General features: G+C 45.5%; 1 protein-coding gene across 3 annotated transcripts in view; it reads right to left on the reverse strand.

Annotated features, from left to right (window-relative positions):
* Window positions 1-20,475, reverse strand: part of pola2 (polymerase (DNA directed), alpha 2) — a 42,607-nt gene that overhangs the window by 13,688 nt on the left and 8,444 nt on the right. For 2 of the 3 annotated variants that reach the window (XR_007266038.1, XM_048619743.1), the window contains exons 7-14: window positions 16,937-17,092; window positions 15,547-15,609; window positions 14,571-14,613; window positions 13,548-13,672; window positions 12,230-12,268; window positions 11,333-11,406; window positions 5,718-5,826; window positions 2,346-2,452 (exon numbers count right to left, since the gene is read on the reverse strand). Coding sequence is in view for 2 of the 3 variants with exons in the window: in XM_048619743.1 (XP_048475700.1) it covers window positions 2,346-2,452; window positions 5,718-5,826; window positions 11,333-11,406; window positions 12,230-12,268; window positions 13,548-13,672; window positions 14,571-14,613; window positions 15,547-15,609; window positions 16,937-17,092 (716 nt within the window). In the remaining variant the exon portion in view is untranslated. The remainder of the gene's footprint in view (window positions 1-2,345; window positions 2,453-5,717; window positions 5,827-11,332; window positions 11,407-12,229; window positions 12,269-13,547; window positions 13,673-14,570; window positions 14,614-15,546; window positions 15,610-16,936; window positions 17,093-20,475) is intronic. The other variant, XM_048619744.1, reaches the window with a different exon arrangement.

Raw genomic sequence — 20,475 nt, forward strand, 5'->3', positions numbered from 1 at the left:
AGGGGGGGGAGGACGAGGAGCAGAGTGGGTGACGGCGTGGGGGTAGGGCGAGGAGCAGAGCGGGTGACGGGGGGGGGGAAGGCGAGGAGCAGAGCGGGTGGTGGTGGGGGGTGGGTGGAGAGAGAAAAAGTCAGAGACAGACAGACAGCAGCCGGGATCGGGGAAGAGACAGAAGACAGTCAGAGAGAGAAATGAAAGAACGTGAGAGAGGGGAGATGTGGGGAGCAGCCCTGAATTGTAAACTGCAGTCAAAATGGATTAAGAGGGGAAAAGTCCTACTTGTCCAAACTTCCTGATTTCTTGGGAGTAAGATACTGCAAATAGACATTTGACAAAGTTACATGGCTCTCCCTTTATTCTGAAACACAGACAGACATTAAAATTCTTGCTCATAATTCTCGTAATTCTCCAGGATTATTAGTGCTGACACTGTACCAAGTGCCACATGTTAACTTGCTACATCAATCATGCCCCTTAAGTCTCACTTTGTGAAGTGTCACACAGCAGCTGTTCAGGTTTTCACCACAAGGTGGCCCCATGAAACATCTCCCTCAACACCATTGTCGTTGTGTACCACCCAGTGACCATGGCCAACGCTATGATAAGATAATTACATCCTTCACAGGGAAACTCGGGATAAAGGTGGAGACATTCAGCCCATCATTCCTGCGCCAGCACATTGATGAAGCAATCCAAAATTTATCCCATCAGTCTGCTCTCGCACCAGCGCTCCGTATCTTGATTTGCTGCAAATATGCACTGTATTTTCCTTAAGATTACTACAGTCCCTGCTTCAAACAAAACGTGTGGCAAAAAAGTTGCTTTGAACTGGGGATGACAGTGGCATGGTGGTAATACCAGTGGGCTGGTAATCCAGAACTGCCTGGATAATGTTCTAGGGAAAACTGAAAGGACTGCAGATGCTGTAAATCAGAAAAAGAAACAGAAATTGCTGGAAAAGTTCAGCAGGTCTGGCAGCATCTGTGGGTCACGTGACCCGAGACATTAACTCGGATTTCTCTCCACAGATGGTGCCAGACTTGCTGAGCTTTTCCAGCAACTTTGGTTTTTGGTTCTGTTGTTTATGTTCTGGGGCCATGGATTTACCCTAGCAGAAAGGGTAATTTGAAATTAATAAAGATCTGGAATTAAAAACTCACCTAATGGTGACCATGGCAATGGTAGCCACTACCAACTGTTGCAAAAACTCATCTGGTTCACTTTTGGGAAGGAAATCTACTGCCCTAACACAGTTTGGCCTACACGTGACTCCACATCAACCTCAGCAACTCTTAAACATCCTCTTAGCTATTAGGGACAGGCAATAAACGTTGTCCTAGCCAGCGATGCCCACAAGTCATGAATGAATAAAGAAACTTCTTCCTCATCAAGCTGATGAGCTGTCATCATGGACTCCTGGCCAGGACGTGTAATCTGCCGTTCAGCCACACGTTATACATCACAAATCACTCGGAATCCTCCCTACATCTTCAAGGCAACCATGACTGTTCATCCACTAATCAGTAACATCTGTACAGCCTCTTTTGCGCTGTGAAGTCTCCCAAACACTCTTCAAACAAGCCACATCAGACAACGTTTGAAACCGAGGCAAAGATTGGGAAGAAGGTAGAGGTAACAAGGTGTAGAGCTGGATGAACACAGCAGGCCAAGCAGCATCAGAGGAGCAGGAAGGCTGACGTTTCAGGCCTAGACCCCTCTTCAGGAAAAAAAAGATTCTCCAGCATCTGCAGATCCTACTATCTTGGGAAGAAGGTACGTGTTTTGAAGAGCAACTTGAAGAAAGATGGAGGGAGAGCAGACAGAGAATTTCAGATAATGGGGCTGAGGAGGCAGACGGCACAGCTACCAATGACAGAATAATGACAATAAGAAGGTGCCAAATGTTAGGAACATAGGACTCAGCAGCAGCAGTAGGCCCCTCGTACTGCTCCACCATTTAATAAGACCTTGACTGATCTGATAATGGCTTCAGGCTCATTGTCCTGACTGCACCTCATAATCCTCAACTCCCTTGCCTCCCAATGAGAGGATTACGGAGTGTCCTGGGGATAATGCTGGTGGTGGTGAGGGCACGGAAGGAATCGAAAACAGGGTTTTAAAAATCTTTTCAAAAATTAAGATGCTGCTAGACTGTGAGGACCACAGGTGAACGAGACTTGGTGCAGCTCAGGAGCAGAGTTTATGTTTAATTCAATTGCAACTTGGGAGGAATTAAGTCGAGAGAGAACAAAGAGAAGGTAAGTATATCTCAACAATACATCCGAAGGGATTCTGCAGAACACTGCCAGCTTCTCTGCAAATAATGCAACTTGCTGCACACTTACCTGTTAATCTCCTCTGCTCCCATATGAAAGAGAACATCAGTTGAAGTCATACCAAAGACCACGTCGTTGATGTTCAATGTGCACGGATCAGAAACGAAATGGACACGCTGTCAGAAAGGCAAATACATAAGACGGATCAAGATTTTCACTGCTACACTCACTGCTTCTATAGTAATCTTTCCTGTCCTCAAGGTACTGGCACCTAATACAGTGTACAATTATTCAGCCACACCCCCAGCCCACCCTGACACTTACCCCATTAGTCATACCCAAGGCTAGATTGAATCATAAAATGTGAACCCTTAAAATCTAACTCTTCTGCAAAGATTTCCCCCTAATATTTACCCATCACCTCAATTAGCACAACATTCTATTATCTTCACTCTTCTCCTAGCAACCATCCTTGCATCTGGAATTATGATATGGATCTTCAAAGCTAATGGAAGATTTTGAAGAGATTGAGTGCACCCAGATATAGAGGACAAAACAGAGGGTCAGCTGTGGTTCAGTTGGAAACAGTCTCACTGGAGTCACGAGTTTAGGAGATCAAGGTCCACACCACTGATTAGAGCACCAAACTCCAGGGTGACACTCCCACACAATGCTGAGGGAACACCGCACCGCCCCCAGGGTGGGATGGCACAGAGGGTGCGCCATGCTGGCCAAGGGAGTGGCACAGCATGCTGCCAGAGATGCCAACTTTTACATGAACAGTTGAGTTAAATCTCTTCTCTGGTGGATGTAAAATATCTACTGCAGTGCTTCAAGAAAGAAAAGGAGCAGCTGGTTTCTCCCAGTCTCTGAGGGCCAATATTTGCCTCTCTATAGGCATTATTACACAGGGCTATAGGCAAAGAGTAGGGGAGAGTGGATTTAATTCCATTTTTCAGAGCCAGCACAAAGATAATGGCCCAAATGGAGTCCTTTTGTGATTACTATCTAAGCGCTGGGGCTGTGTACAGGAACAAGAGGGAATTATAGTTTGCATCTTGGATGAACCATTGCTCAGATGATCTATTCCTGAAGATCGGGCCAGGTTACCTTCCACAGAGTGATCAGAGGTCTCGGGAGCAGGTCATAACCTGCCATGCAGGATTAGAATAGGGATAAGTCAGGAGAAAGGACTTAGCTACCTCCTCCCAACCAGCAGCCACTGAAGATTTACAGCCAGATTTACAGGAGCAATAAATGAATTGAGCGCTCTGCAGTACGAGGGGGTCACTCTGCTGATCAGTCTTTAAACTGAGACTCCATTTAAACAGAAAGCCTGGCTTCCACTGTCAGCGCTCCCATCCCTCAGCCAGTCTTAGTGTGGGTCAACTATGAGGGAGTAAAACAAGACCCGGATGAGGAAGGAGGATGGGCAACAGACCAGATGCTGACCTTTCACCTCTGGAACCCAGGGGGTATAAAACCGAGTCCAGAAGGATAAGTGGTGGGAGCCAGATCACACTAGCTGTTGGAACACAGAATGAAGATAAAAATGAACAAAATGGGCATGTTGTGCACATGAAAACAAGCCTCTAACTCATGACGGACATTATTACTGAGGAGTTAATGATGATCAACTATGCTGCTTTCAGGCTACTGTTTAAGGATTCCCGGAGGGATCCTCAACAAGAGTCAGCTTGTAAATCCCTCTTGGTGTGAAGACCCTAATAGCTCAATTGCTATATCTCAGGCCAGTACCTTAAGTGCTGATTATTCACAGCAATGAGGCTTTTGTTACTTTAAAAAGGAGGAAAACATACAAACAAACGCAATCTGCTTTAAACAGCACCTTTAACATAGTAAAAGCTTTGGAGCAGAAGGTTGCTTTGAGAGATACCTGCCTATATCATACTATCTGCCAGAGTAAACAGCAGCTCCAGATCTCAGTACACTGGATCGGTGATAAACACTGCTCCAGCTGCAAGGTGATTTAAGACTCCACAGACTGTAGTCCAGAGGATCGATGCTGTTTATTGTACAATGTGCTCCTGGTAGCTGTTCTCCACTACCTCTCTGGGCATTAGAGGGATTGAGATAATAGAGGGATTGAGTTCAAGAGCCGTGAAGTTATGCTCCAGCTATACAAAAGCCTGGTTTGGCCACATCTGGAGTATTGTGTCCGGTTCTGGTCGCCTCATTATAAGAAAGATGTGGAAGCGTTGGAAAAGGTGCAGAGGAGATTTACCAGGATGTTGCTTGGAATGGAGGGAAGGTCTTACAAGGAAAGCTGGGGCTTTTCTCTTTAGAACAACGAAGGATGAGAGGAGACTTGATAGAGGTGTACAAAATGATCAAAGATACAGATAGAGTGGATAGCCAGAGACTTTTTCCTAGGTTGGAGGTAGCTATTACGAGGGGGCATAGTTTTAAAGTGCATGGAGGTAGATATAGGGGAGACGTCAGAGGTAGGTTCTTTACTCAGAGTGGTCGGGATGTGGAATGCATTGCCAGAGAGGGTAGTGGAGTCGGCCTCATTAGGGGCATTTAAGTCGCTATTAGATAGGCATATGGATGATATTATAAGGTAGGGGTGGAGGTTAGATAGACCTTAGGTTTAGGGTAAAAGTTCAGCACAACATCGTGGGCCGAAGGGCCTGTACTGTGCTGCACTGTTCCATGTTCTAACATGGGCTGGATTTTTTCCCCTCCCTCAACATACTGGACCAATCAGGTCAGTGTAGTCGTGACATTCCTTTCCCCAGTCGTCACAGGCAAGGCCAGAATTTACTGCCTGGCCCAATGCGCCACATTGGCCTGAGACTGGAGTCACCTATACTGTATAAGGACAGCGGATTTCCGTTGATGAGCCTGTTTGGTTTTGAACTGGAATCAGCAGCCTCCTTGACATTTTTACTGACCCAAGTTTTTTCTTTAAAAACACTCCAGTTTGCAAATTAACTTGTTTGGAATTCTCAATCAGGCCACGGTGGGAGTTGAACTCAGGATCTCTGGGGATGCTGGGAGTGTGGTGGTAACATCACTGGACAGGTAATCCAGAACCCCAGACCTGTGTTCTGGGGCTACATTAGATGGTGAAATTTGAGTTCAGTAATAATCTGGAGTTAAAAACTAGGTCTAATGGTGACCAGTGTAACCACGGTTGATTGTTGTAAAAATCTGTGTACTTTAGGGAAGGAAATCTGTTGCCCTTCCCTGGTCAGGCCCATATGAACTCCAGATACAGAGCAATGTGGTTGACTCTTAACCTCTCCCTGAAATGGCCTGGTTTGTATCAAACTGCGGTCAGAGTAACTAGAAAACAATTGATAAAATTCCAGCCCTATCACCCATAAATAAACTGGATTAGAAAGTTCAGAATTAACGTTCCAGCCAAAGGGTTTACGGGCAGATGCAGAGAAAGATCACTGAAAGGTGAAATACCTCCTTGTCTTCTTTAGACGGCTCAAAGCAGTAGAACGGCGCCTGAGGATATACAAAATCGTGGTGAACATCCCTCAGTGATGGTACGACCACAAGATGTGACCCTGAGCTGAACAGAAACCATGCATTTAGAGGGACAAGCTACCAGAAGTAAGAGTTTGTTCTTAAGTTCTACCACCTCATCTCCCAACCCATTTACACAGCCCAAATGCTGCAATTTCTAATGCATTATACACTGCAATAGCATTTTTCAGACTTTGATTGGCAACAAAACTGAAAGGAAGCAGCCAGCCTCCCACTGTAACTGAAGTAGTAACAATTAGAATTTAGAGAGTAATATTCAATGCTGCCAGTCACTGCAATATACTGACGAAGTGTAATCAGCCAGGGTTAGCTACCCAGGTAAAAGAGGAGAGATTAAGAGGTATTTTCTTTCACAGGGTGTGAGTGTCACTGGCTGGTCAATGACTGATCGCTCCTCATACCCACTGCCCCATTGTCCCAGGGAAGGTGCCTTCCTGAACCACTGCAGTCCGTGTGGCGTAGGGCCGCCCACAATGCCATTAGGGAGGGAGTTCCACAATTTCCACACAGCGACACTAAATGAACGGTGAAATATTACTATAGTGAGTGGCCTGGAGGGAATCTTGCAGGGGGTGTTGTTCCCACATAACTGCTGCTCTTGTCCTTCGAGATGGAAGTGGTTGAGAGTTTGGAAGGTGCTGTCTGAAGATCTTTGGTGAATTTCCACAGTACATCTTGTAGACGGTACACATTGCTGCCACTGAGCGTCGCTGGTGGTGGTGGTGTGGGGGGTGGAAGCTTGTGGACGTGGTGCCAGTCAACCCGGCTGCACAACCCGAGTGCTGCTGCATCCAGGGGCAAGTGGGGAGTATTCCATCACACTCCTGACTTGTGCCTTGTAGATGGTGGGACAGGGGCCGAGGAAGGGTCACCAGTCTCGAAACGTTCACTCTGACTTTTCTTCACAAGTGCTGCCAGACCTGCTGAGCTTTTCCAGCAACTTCTGTTTTTGTTGTTGTCGTCGATGCTGGACAGGCTTTGGGGAGTCAGGAGGTGAGTTACTCACTGCAGAATTCCTAGCTCTGACCTGCTCTTGTGTTCTCATGTGGTGAGTCCAGTTGAATTTCTGGTCAATGGTAACTCCCAGGATGTTGATAATGGGGCTGAAGGGACTAACATACCCAGGAGAGGAGGGATCAAAACTGGGGTACTGGAGAAATGAGACTCTGACACAGATCATAGAAGAACACAAGAAACAGGAGGATAAGAGTGTTTGGCCTCTCAAGTTCACTCGGTCATCTAAAAGAGATCACAGCTGATTATGGGGTAGAACTCCACTTTCTGTCAATTCACGGAGATGAAAAAATCTACTAAACAGGCCTTAAACATGTTCAATGATGGAGACTCCACAGCCCTCTAGGGCAGAGAATTCCAAAGATTTATCAGGATCTGAGTGAAGAAATTTCTTACCTCAGTCTGACCTGATCTGAAACAACAAGGAGCAAAAAAGAAATACCAAGGGGCAAAAAACATTAGTAGGTGTCATGTACAGACCCCTAACCTGCAGTGGTGATGTCAAGAATTGCAGTAAACATGAAATTAGAGATGCACGTGACTAGGGAATGTTGGTGATCATGTGTGATTTTAACCTGCACACAGATTGGACAAATCAAATTAGCCACAACGCCGCAGAGGAGAAATTCCTAGATTGTATACGACATGGTTTTCATGACCAATAGGTGGAGGAGCCAACTAGAGAGCAGGTCATCTTAGATTGGGTACTGTGTAATGAGAAGGGAATCAGTGCCAATCTAGATGTGAGAGACCATTGGGGGGATGAGCGACCATAACACGATAGGATTTATTATCGAGGTGGAGAGTGAGGTAGTTGATTCGGAGACTAGGGTGCTGAACCTTGATAAAGGAAACTATGAGGATATGAGGCGTGAGTTGGCCTGGATAGAATGGGGAGAGTTACTTAAAGGGATGACAGTGGATAGGCATTGGCAAACATTCAAAAAATACATAGGGGAATCTGCAACAACCGTTTATTCCTGCCTGCCGCAAAGGTAAAATGGGCAAGGCAGCCAATCTATGGTTTACAAAGGAAATAAAAGATAGTATTCAATCCAAGGAAGAAGCATTTGGATTGGCCAAGAAAAATAATAAATCTGAGGTTTCGGAGCAGTTTAGAATTCAAAACAGGACCAAGGGATTGATTAAGAAAGGGAAAAGTGTACGAAAGTAAGTTTGCAGGGAGCATAAAGACTGATGTTAAGAGTTTCTATAGGTAGGTGAAGAGACAGAGATAGGTAAAGACAAATGTAGGTCCCCTACAGACAAACAGAGGAACGTATAAGAGGACAAAGAAATGGCTGAAGTATTGAATACATACTTTGGCTCTGTCTTCACAAAAGAGAACACAAAACAAATACCAGAATTGCTGGAGGATGCAAGATTTAGTTAGAGGGAAGAATGGAGGGAGATCAATATTAGTACAGAAATCATGCTGGGAAAATTGTTGGGATTGAAGGCCAATAAATCCCCAGGGCCTGATAATCTACATCCCAGAGTACTTAAGGAAGTAGCTCTAGAAATAGTGGATGGATTGGTGGCCATCTTCCAGGATTCTACAGACTCTGGAACAGTCCCTGCAGATTGGAGGGTAGCTAATGTCACTCCAGTATGCAAAAAGGGAGGTAGACAGAAAACAGGGAATTATAGACCAGTAAGCCTAACATTGGTACTGGGGAAAATTCTCACAATCCATTATCAAGGATTTTATAGCAGTGCATTTAGAAAGCAGTGGCAGGATCAGATAGAGTCAGCATGGATTTGTGAAGGGGAAATCATGCTTGACAAATCAACGGAAATTCTATGAAGATGCAACGAGTAGAGTTGATAAGGGGGAGCCAGTCGATGTAGTATATTTGGACTTTCAGAAAGCGTTTGACAAAGTCCCACATAAGAGACTAATGTGCAAGATTAAAGCGCATGGGATTGGCGGAAGTGTATTGAGATGGATAGGAAACTGATTGGCAGACAGGAAACAGAGAGTAGGAATTAATGAGTCCTTTTCAAATTGGCAGGCAATAACTAGTGGGGGTGCCACAGGGTTCGGTGCTGGGACCCCAGCTATTCACAATATATACTAATGATTTGGATGAGGGAACAAAATGTAACATCTCCAAGATTGCAGATGATACCAAGTTGGGTGGGAGAGTGAATTGTGACGAGGATGCAGAGATCCTTCAGCATGACCTCAACAGGTTGGGTGAGTGGGCAAATCCATGGCAGATGCAGTAAAATTTGGATAAATGTGAGGTTATTCACTTTGGAAGCAAAAACAAGAAGGCAGATTACTACCTGAATGGCTGTAAATTGGGAGAGAGGAGGGTGCAGCGGGAGCTGTGCACCAGTTGCTGAAGGTAAGCGTGCAGGTGCAGCAGGCGGTAAAGAAGGCAAATGGTATGTTGGTGTGCATTGAGAGAGGTTTTGAGTACAGGAGCAGTGTTGTCTTGTTACAGCTGTACAGGGCCTTGGTGAGACCATACCTGGAATATTGTGTGCAGTTTTGTTTGCCTTTTCCGAGGAAGGATGTTCTTACACTCGAGGGAGTACAGCGTAGGTTTACCAGGCTGATTCTGGGGATGGCGGGTCTGAAGTATGAGGACAGAGTGACTAGGTTGGAATTGTTTTCGCTGGAGTTCACATGAATAAGGGGTAATCTCAGACTTATAAAAGTCAAACAGGACTAGACAGGGTAGATGCAGGGAGGATGTTCTCGATGGTGGGTGTGTCCAGAACCAGGGTCACAGGATTCAGGGTCGGCAATTTAGGATAGAGATGAGGAGACATTTCCTCACCCAAAGAGTGGAGAGCCTGTGGAATTCATTACCACAGGAAGGAGTTGATGCCAAAATATTCAATGTGTTCAAGAGGTGACTAGATATAGCACTTGGGGCGAATGGGATCAAAGGTTATGGGGAGAAAGCAGGATTAGGCTATTGAGTTGGATGATCAGCCATGATCGCGAAGAATGACAGAGCAGGCTCGAAGGGCTGAATGGCCTCTTCCTGCTCCTAGCTTCTACGTTTCTATGATCTGAATGATATACTGAGACCAGCCCTCTATCTTAAATTCCTCAGCTCTTGGGAAACAACCTCCCCCATGTCTATCCTGTCAAGTCCCTTCATAATCTTGAATATTTTGGAGGCCACCTCTCATGCTTCTCAACACCACAGAATGTCAACCCAATTTACTCAGCGATAGTAGGAACTGCCGATGCTGGAGAATCTGAGATAACAAGGTGTAGAGCTGGATGAACACAGCAGGCCAGGCAGCATCAGAGGAGCAGGAAAGCTGATGTTTCGGGTCTGGACCCTTCTTCAGAAAATTTACTCAGCTTCTCAAAGGACAACCCCGCTTCATCCCAGGGGCCAATCTAGTGAACCTTCACTGTATTGCCTCCAACATATATCCTTCCTTAAACATGGAGACCAAAACTGCACAGAATGTTCCAGGTGTAGTTTCGCCAAGCCCTTCTAGAATTGTAACAAGACTGTTTTATTTCTTGTACTCCAATTCTCTTGCAATAAAGGTCAGCATATTATTTGCTTTCTGAATTGTTTGCTGCACCTGTACACTAACTCTGCTGCTTGTACAAGTACACACAAGTGTCCCTGAACATCAACAAATTTCATATCTTTTCCTATAAAACTTCTGCTTTCCTATTCTTGCAAGCAAAGCAAGTAACCTCACAGTTGTCCACTTTATAATCTACGTGTCATATTGTTATCCCCTCACGGAATCCAACTGGTATGTTATAGCTCTGTACTTGCAGTGGGGAGACACTACCAGGTCAGAGTAGGGTCTTATTTACATGATGGCTCAAAAGAAAGACGTCAAATGATACGTCCCACACAGACCAAACCCAGGCTGTTTATCATGCCAGTGTCTTAGTGGGCAAACAATGACAAAACCAGGGTACCTTTGAAGAGAAATGGTCTTAGGGTATAGCAGCAGTCTCCCAACATCTAGATCAGAAGCTCTCAATGTCAGGACTTTGTGGCCACATGGAAGGTGGCTAAGCAGGCTGATTATCAATGTGTGATGGCAGGCAGTAAGAGGAAGAGGAGTTAGCGAACAACCTGAAAGATGCAGTAACTGAAGTGCAGCAGTCTCCCCAAGTGAAAAGGGGCAGACAGATGGCCATAAAAAGTGCACTTCAGCAACTCAAGATTCCTTTGACAGCACATTCCAAACTCAGATTGTTTACCATCGAGAAGGACAAGCTACATCGGGACACCACCCCTGCAATCTTTCCTCCAATCCCGAAACCATCCTGACTTGGAAATATTTCGCTATTTGTTCAAGATCTCTAGGTGAAAAACCTGGAATTCCCTCCCTAACAACATTAAGGGTGCCCCTACACCCCATGGACTGCAGTGGTGCAAGGCAGCAATTTATCACCATCTTCCCCAGGGCAATGAAAGAAGAGCAGTCAATGCCAGCCTAGCCAGTGACACCCACGTGCCGTGAAAGAATAAACACAAGCGTACTGATTATATGGAGGTAGTGCAGAAACATACCCCCTCGTTCCTTCCACGATTCCCTTCATGCACTGTTTAAAAACCTCTTGGTAGGTCACTGTCAGCTGGCAGTTCTAGGATTAAAAACATTAAAACAATGTGAAGTGCTACAGCAATAGCACTCATTCAAGCACCATGTCAGAGTTCCTTCCTCGACCCTCAGCTCACTTTACTTAAAGGACAAGATGGGAAACCAGATTATAATAACTGTGCTCTCCCTGCACAGCCACAGAGATCTACAGCACAGAATATGGTCCTTTAACCCATCACATCTGCTGCATACAGAGCGCAATGCCTGGATGGGTCAGCACCACTGACAACAGAACACTCCTGCAGACATATGCAGGATGTGCAAATCTGAACTGTTCAGGAGTCGAGTGAGAAGGGAGGGAGGGAGAGAGAGAGAGCAAGGGAGAGCCAGAATATATATAGAGAGAGGGGAGTGAGCAGAGAGAATAAAGAGAGAGACAGATAGAGTATGTGATCTTCTTATCAAGCCAGGGCTAACACCTCAGTGAGCACAACAGAGGACTGGAATTGGTGAAGACTGTTAAATGCAATCTGAAAAAAAATCCTTTACACAGAAAGCGTTGTGGGGAAAAGGAATAATGATATGCATATAGCTTGGTTTACTTTGTTTTATCTTCCTTCCTTCTGCACAATAAACTTCTGTTTTACTGTTAAAATCAGATCGGACCATAGAACACGTGTTTCAGTGAGAGACCACCTCATTGAATAAAAATGATCTATCCAGCCAGATTTCAGTCTGGGATGTGACTTGTTCAGCAGAACCATAATAGATCTATTAAAAATCCTAAATAATCCTCTTGTAGTTCTTTTGTTAATTGCCTCCAATCACAGGAGATTGATGGTTGAAGATGGCACAGAGAACCTTACCTCAATCTGCTGATGTTTAACATCCACAAACGGCCCCAGCTGTAAGGAAACAAGAAGAAATATTGACAATGATGGTGATTTTACAGATGGATGGGCTGTTGTAATAGACAGCCCAGATTTCAGGTTTCTGTGGCCTGAAGGAGAAAGTTTCCCACTTCTATGTTAAATGTGTCCTTTTGCAGCCCTTCTTTAATTTTTTGAATTTTGGTTTGCACTTCAGCTCCACCCTCCTGATCTATGTGCACCCAGTGTGGGGAGGGGCAGTCTAAGGGCCTTGTCATGGCTCTGCTCCTGGCCTGGCCAAAGTGGCCATTAACAGGCCGGGCTATGTGCCCCTCTTTCGCGGTTACATCCATGCTTGGGTGACCCTGGAGAGGAAGCATGTGGTGCTCACCGGAACAGTCGAGGCCTTGTAGAGATCAGTGGGAGCCGTGAGGCCTGGAGTATATTATCAGCCTAGGAAATGAGATTCTAATGTATTAAGTTTCTGTTTTGTTGTATAAGTTCCCGGTTGATTTTTTAAATTTGTGTTTGCCCCAGAAATGATTGGTGCGGACAGTGCAAGAGGAATTTTATTTTCAGTCCAAGTGACTAGGAGGAATTTTCCACTGTATTCTAACGTCTTGTTGTCCCTGTCCGAGAGGGTTTGATTGGGACAGAGCTGAGGGGATTTTAAGTTTATTTTGAGTTCATATGAGTAGAGGAAAAGTTGACTTTGCACTTTAGCCCCTTGATGTTCTTATCACAAGAGGGTTTAATGGGGACGGTGTCAAGGGAACTTTACCTTCAGTACAAACAAGTAGAGAGTTTTACTCTGCATTTTGCTCCCTTGTTGTCCTTATCCCAGGACTGTTTGATGGGGACAGAGGGGAGGGACTGTGATTTCCATTTTAAAAGATTTGGAGTAATTAGTTTCAAGTTCTAAAGAGTCGATAAAACTTATTCTTTTTAAACAGAAAAATAGTGAGCTTTACTCTGTATTTAACCCAGTGCTGTCCCTATCCCAGGAGTGTCCGATGGTGGCGGTGTCATGAGGACTTGATTTTCTTTGTTCACATCATCATCGAGAGAGATTCAGGCTTTAGTTGCCGAGTAGCACTGATGTGTTTCAGTCCGTGTGCCAGATTACACCAAACCCTTACCGAACAAAAGGACAGAAACCTCGTGAAGGACCAGCAGTCCCCAGTATAACAAAGTGAGTTGCAGGTTAACCCAGCAAGGGCTACCGCGCAAAGCATGACAGGGAGTGAGTGAGTGATCAGAATTGGATGCGACTCAGAAAGCAACATTAATAGGCAGAACTGAAGTGGGTACCTACTAGTATGCAGACATCTGGTTGGTCCCTGTTGATGACATCTATCAGATCCAGCATAGGGTGGTAGGTGATGCTGTCTGTGGTGGTGTAGGGTCCACAGGCCACAAGAACCATCTGCTGCTCCAAACCTGAGGGCATCACTCACAGCTCATTAAAGTGCATATGTCAGGACCCTCCCCTCCCCTCCCCTTCTCCTCTCACCATCAGCACACACATCTGACACACATTAAATAATTACAATAAATCAGTCAGATGAGGAAAGGAACACACACCCAGACATGCACTGGCTGAGAAAGTCACATCTCAAAGCCTGAACGTCGGGATTTTCTACAGAGATTAAAACATCACACATTACATGGTGTAATGTTACTGAGTGAGCACCTATCATTTGTCTCACGAATCACCAGGGCCACGTCGAGGTTATAATGATCAGGAAAGATTGAACAGATTTAAGAGAAGCCGATGGGTGAGCCGACCCCGTCTTTAAAATGAAGAAGGGGGCATCAATAGGACTGACATAAAGATGATGTTGTCCATTGTGGGTGAGACCACAACCAGAGTGAGGAGGGGGGCAACCAAAAGGCACTCACTAATAGATCCATTCAGAAATTTGGGAAAACCTCCTCACCCGGTTTGTCGGGGTGGGGATGTGACATGTTCTCACAAGGAAGGGTCAAGGTGAATAGTATTGATACAGTCAAGGGGAAGCTGGGTTAACATGAATGAGAAAGGAACAGGAGGTTAAGAGGGCTGGGACACTCGAGGGGAGCACAACAGCAGTCTCAACTCGTCTATTTTCACCCTCAAATATTTTGCAAGTCCAATTTCTATAACTAAGTCAATTAGAGGAAAGAAATAACAGAATTATAAAGCATCTTTCACATCATCAGGACGCTCCAAAGTGCTTTACAACAAATTCAATAAGTTAAGTACTTTTGCTTGAAGTGTAGTCACAGTTGTAAAGTAGGTCAATGGAACAGTGAATTTTGAACACAGATGGTAGTGATGGTTTTGTACATCATTTACCTTCACGAGTGTCCTCTGGTTTGTAGAAAGGCAGTGGCACTCCCTGCAAAAGGGGCACATCCAAAAATGATTCAACAGAGAGAACAAGTTATCAGCACAGCGTAAAACTAAGGGAATTCGCCGAGTGGGTAATAGTGGAAAAAGGTGCTCAGATAGCACATAGAATGTTTTAAATCTGTTTTATCATTCTACACTCTTCCTCCTTAATGCAAGCTGCAGACCAAGCTGACTACACTTGCAAACATTCTGCATGGCTTCTCCCAGCATAGCCAACCCATTCTCAACTAAAAGCCACTTCCTGTTAGTACCCACTCAACATTTATTTCTCTCCTGGCTTATAATCAGCAATCCTTTGCCTACTTCTTATCGCACTGACCACCTTCCTGAATCAGGATTCGGGCTGGAAGATGGGGGCAAGAAATCACATCTACAGCTCCCTCCTCCCACAGACACACGCCCCTGCCCAGGCATCGTCTCTATCTCTGCATTCTTCCCTCCACTCCCTGTCAACCATATATCTATCACAAAAAGCAGGAGGCCTAGTTTGAACTGGCACCTTCCCACAGCAGGGACAGCTGTTGGACTGGGGTCTGGCGCAGAGGCCCTGTGCTGAGCTGTTACAATGTAATGTATATTTGAAATTTTTTACCTGACTATAATGTCAGTCCTTTAACAATGTCTTATTTCTAATTCTTTTTTAAAACCTCTGTAAAGTAATGCAACTACTTTTTAATTCCTCTTTTGTATCCAAGATTTGTACCCACGTACTTGTACCTAAGATGGTGCCACAAGAGGCAGACATTGTAAGGGCTGTTCACTGTACTTCTACAATGGAGTACACATGACAATGAAGAATATTCTATATTCAGTCTGTAGTGGAATAACAGCAACCCAACAGCTGATGGTTAAACACTGAGTGTGACGGTATCGTCCCATTCAAAGACTCGTACCCTCATCCCACTGCTCAATGACTGACCTCATAGAGCCGGGAAGCCACCATACATCGACCAGTGCTGTTTGTTCCCTCCACAGCCACTACCTGATGAAAGCAAATACCAACAGAGTCAGGTCCAACACTTTGGCACATGTTGTACACGCACGAGAATTAATCAGAGGGAAAGTTAATCCGGAGGCAATGCTCATCCTCAACAAAATGACATCTACAATCTAAAATCAGAAAACAGCAGTTTGCCATTATTGACAGCCCCAGAATCAGCATACCCATGGGAAACAATCTGTGTGCTGTTTTAACATAAGCATTACAATACCACCACCTTCCCAGGGGGCAGTTAGGGATGAGCAATAAACGTTAGCATAGGCAGCAAGGCTCACATCCCATGAACGAGTAAAAAGCAACCACTCCAATAAAGGGCAAACAGAAAAATATTTATCAACTGCCTTCAGTGTTCATCCAACAGCGATTAATCTCTGATTCATCAGTGGGCATATGGTAACCCTCAGAGGGTGGCCTGATCTCAGCCAGGCTGCAGGATATGGCTTTAGCACAAGAAAGGAACAGAAAACATATCAGTCCCTCCTCAGCATGATGCAGCTCCTGCCTGCTGATAACGCTATGGGATAAGTCGTAAATTACAGACAGCTTCAGGATGCTATCAGCTGCTTTTTTATACAAACTGGTCATTGAATATATTGCAAAATTCTCTGGGAAATGGCAAGTTCTTTACTCAGCAGCCATCCTTATCCTATTCCTAAACAGAGCCATGTAAGCATTATTATTCTTGCATGGCTATCCTCCATTTATTTCATTAAAGCCACTGTCGTCTCACATTGAGCTGCATAAATAGTACAAAACAAGGGGTTCAAAGGCTGTTTGTAGTGCTCTTCTTGCAAGGGTCCATGGTTTCACGGTGTATTCGTATTAGAGAAGTGACCAATAAATGCTCATTTTAACAGATTTCACAACCTAACCTTCTCGATCACAGTCATCCTGGAGTTCAGTAAGGGACAGAGCTGGATAGGAAACCAAAGCTTTTTAATTTTTAGTTCGAGTTCTAATCGGTAGAGGAAATTTCCCTCTGCATTTTGACCCCTTGTCGTCCTTACCCCAAGAGTTTTGGTGGGAACAGAGTCAAGGGAAAGTCATTTTTATTTTCAGAACTTTATTTCGAGTTCAAGAGAGTCAGGGGACCTTTGAGCTCCAGAGTTGAAGAAATTTTACTTTTCTCTTTAAAAAAAAAAGTAGAGTGAGCTTTACTCTGCATTTCACTCAGTGCTGCCCCTAGCCCAGGAGGGGCTTCACTTTTCTGTTTACATCATCGTTTAAAACAGTAGGACACCAAAGCTCCACACTGCTCACTTACTGAGTACATCTTGTCAATCTTCCACTGCTACTCAGCTGTACCCACCTGTCCAGGAAAGAGGGAAAACTCCTTCAGTTCTGACAGGTCCACTGGCACTTGCATTCCTGTCGAATGTTTCAGGTCTCCTTGCAAAATCACTGACTTTGCATTGAGCTTGCCATTGCTGTCGCACGCAATTTGTCCCAGGAATGTTACCGGTTCCTGCAATGAACCGAAAGGAACAACTAATAACATTAACAGACAACACAAGAGAATGTGAATCTGTGCTCTGTTAACAAGTAGTATCCCGGAAACAGCTATAGATCAGGAATTGAAAGGGAGGGAGGAGCTCACGAAAAATACCGGGGAAGTAGACTGATGGAACGGCCAGGTGACATGCCCCCAGGACCTTCATAGAATCCCCACAGTGTGGAAGCAGGCCATTCAGCCCACTGAGTCCACAATCTGCACATCCCTGGACACTATGGGCAATTTAGCACGGCCAATCCACCCTAACCTGCACATCTTTGGACTGTGGGGAAAAAACCAGAGCACCCAGGGGACACCCACGCAGATACTGTGATTGGGGGGGTCAGACTGAGTGGGATACTCTGGGGAAAATGTTAAAAGCCTAGTGCTGTAGATAAAGAGAATCTAGTGGATGTATCGTACTTCAATTTCCTGAAGGCATTTGCTGTGGTGCCACATCAAAGGTCATTGTGAAGAGTAGAAGCTGACGCTGTAGGGGCTAACACATGGACAGGGATAGAAGATTGGTTTGTTAACAGGAAACACACAGCAGGAACACATGGGTCTTTATCAGGCTGGTAGGATGTCACGAGCCGTGTGCCACAGGGGTCAGTGCTGGGCCTCAGCTCTTTACAAGTTATACAACTGTGTGGATGAAGGTCCAGTAGCTAAATTTTCTGATGATACAAAGATGGGGAGAAAGTTCAGTTGTGAAAAAGGTAAGTAAAGTCAGTGGGAAAAGATCTAACAAATGGAGTATAACGTGGAAAAGTGTGAAATTGTCCGTTTTTGTAGAAAGAATAAGAAGAAATATTATCTAAATGGTGAGAGGTTGCAGAACTCCGAGATGCATCTGGGTGTCCTAGAGCATGAATCATGGAAGATTAGTAATAAGGTACACCAGGTAATCAGGAAAGCTAATAAAATGTTATGATCGATTGTGAGGGGAATTGAATGCAAGAGGAAGGAGTTAATCTTCAGTTATACAGTGCATTGGTGAGATCACATCTGGAGCATCTTGTACAGTAATGGTCTCCATACATACAGAAGGATGTCAACGTATTGGAAGAAGTTCAGAGAAAGTTTACTAAACTAATATCTAGAAGGAGTGAATTGCCTCCTGAATTAAGGGTACCCTCAGGAGTTTAGAAGCGTTCAGGATGACATAATTAAAACATAGGATCTAGGAGGAACTTGGTTGAATATTTCATCTTGTGGGAGAATACAGATCTAGGGCTCAGTTTAATTACATGGGGATGCACTTTTAAAATAGATGTAGAAACATTCATTTTCTCAGAGGATGTATGGATTTGCCGTTCTTAACGGACAGAGCTTGCAGAATCTTTAAATATTTTTAAGGCAAAGTTTGATTCTGGAGTTGAGATTAAAATCATCTCAGGCATGGTCTTATTGAGTGGCAGAGCAGGCTTGAAGGGCCATGTCACCCACTCTTGTTCCTTGATCATATGTTCTTAACTCTGGTAAGCAAACATATTCCAACACACTCACCTCATCTGCCTTCTGATTTCATGCTCAATGACAGACAGAGGCTCGGGAGGGGGTTTTTGTTTTCAGTATTCGCCATGGATTTGTCCTGTACACTACCCCCTACCTAACTCGGTAAACGCGTCTGCAGCTACATTCCCTACCACCAAACTCTCCATCAGTTCATGTACCCTCACCTCCAACTCTCATATCCTTCCCTACGTCTAATACCTCTGCCAGCCAACCATATTCCACGAATTCCTCCGATTGCAGCCTGAAACACCTCTAGATCTTCATCGCCCCGCCATTGGCCGAGATAGGGAGGCGGTGTAGCGGCTGGAGGAAATTACAGACATAGGGAGGGGTGTACCGGCTGGAGGAAGTTACTTGTAACAAACTTCAAAGACCTCTCATACTCAAATTAATTCTTGAGGTTGGAGACAGTAAGAACTGCAGATGCTGGAGTCAGAGTCAACACAGTGTGGAGCTGGAGGAACACAGCAGGCCAGGCAGCAGAGTCAATGTTTCGGGTCGGGACCCCTCTTCAGACTTGGGGAGGGGGAAGGGAGCTGGGAAAAAAAGTAGAGGGAGGAGAGTGGGGCTGGGGGAAGGTAGGTGGGATGGTAATAGGCAGATGCAGGCAGGGGGTAGTGGGGATGGGTTGGTGGAAAGGGTGGGGCGGATTGGTGAGAAAGAAGATGGACAGGTTGTGTCAGGTCAGGGAGGTGGTGTTGAGAGGGAGGTTTGGACGTGGGATGAGGCCGGGGGTGGAGAGATTTTAGAACGGGTGAATTCTATGTTCAGGCCATTGGACCGTAGGCTCCCCAGGTGGAATATGAGGTGCTGCTCCTCCAGTTTGTGTGTGGTATCTTTGTGGCACTGGAGGCGGCCCAGGATGGACATGTCAGCCAGGGAGTGAGAAGGGGAGTTCAAATGGTTAGCAACCAGAAGGTGTTGTTGATTATCATATACAGTGCAGATGCTCCACAAAACAGTCCCCGAGCCTGTGCTTGGTCTCACCGATGCGGAGGATGCCACATCGGGAGCAGCGGAGACAGTGGACCAAGTTGACAGACGTGCAGATGATCCCCTGTCTGATATGGAAGGTTTGTTTTGGGCTTTGGATGGGGAGGAGAGTGGGGGGGAGCGGAAAGGAGGAGAAGGTCTAGGGGCAGGTGTAGCACTTCCTGCAGTAACAGGAAAAAGGTGCTGGGGGTGGTGGGCTAGTTGGGAGTGGACAGAGGGACCGCTCACTCCGCGACTCCATGAAAAGCAGATAGGGATAGGGAGGAATATCTCTCTTTGGTCGTGGCATCGAATTGTAGGTGGTGGAAAATTATATGTCGGATGCGGAGTTGGTGAGGTGATAATGGGAGGACCTTTATTTTTGTTGGGGGATGGGGTTTGAGGGCAGATATGCCCTCAAGAGATGCGGTTGGGGGCATTTTCAATCAACAGAGGGAGGAAGTTGCGGTCCTTGAAATAGGAGGACGTCTGGGATGTCCGGGAGTGGAACGCTCCATCTCAGGAGCGGATGCAGTGGAGGCAGAGGACAAGTCGGTCGGCTTGAAACAGATGTCATTGCTGAGACGGCTACCAGATATGGAGACAGAGAGGCCCAGGAAGGGGAGGGAGGTATTCGGAGATGGTCCAGGTGAATTCCAGCTTGGAGTGAAAGGTGTTAGTAAAGTTGATCATCCTTAAAGTTCAAAGTACCATCCTCTGCCACGTCCGCCACCTAAAATCTGACCCCATGACCAAAGAGACATTTCCCTCTCCAACCCTATGTGCCTTCCATAAGGACCGCTCACTCCAGGACTCCCTCGTCTGCTCCACACTTCCCACTAGCACCACCACCCCCGGCACCTTTC

This window comes from Rhincodon typus, chromosome 43 (assembly GCF_021869965.1).
Source record: "Rhincodon typus isolate 14 chromosome 43, sRhiTyp1.1, whole genome shotgun sequence".
Lineage (NCBI taxonomy): Eukaryota > Metazoa > Chordata > Chondrichthyes > Orectolobiformes > Rhincodontidae > Rhincodon > Rhincodon typus.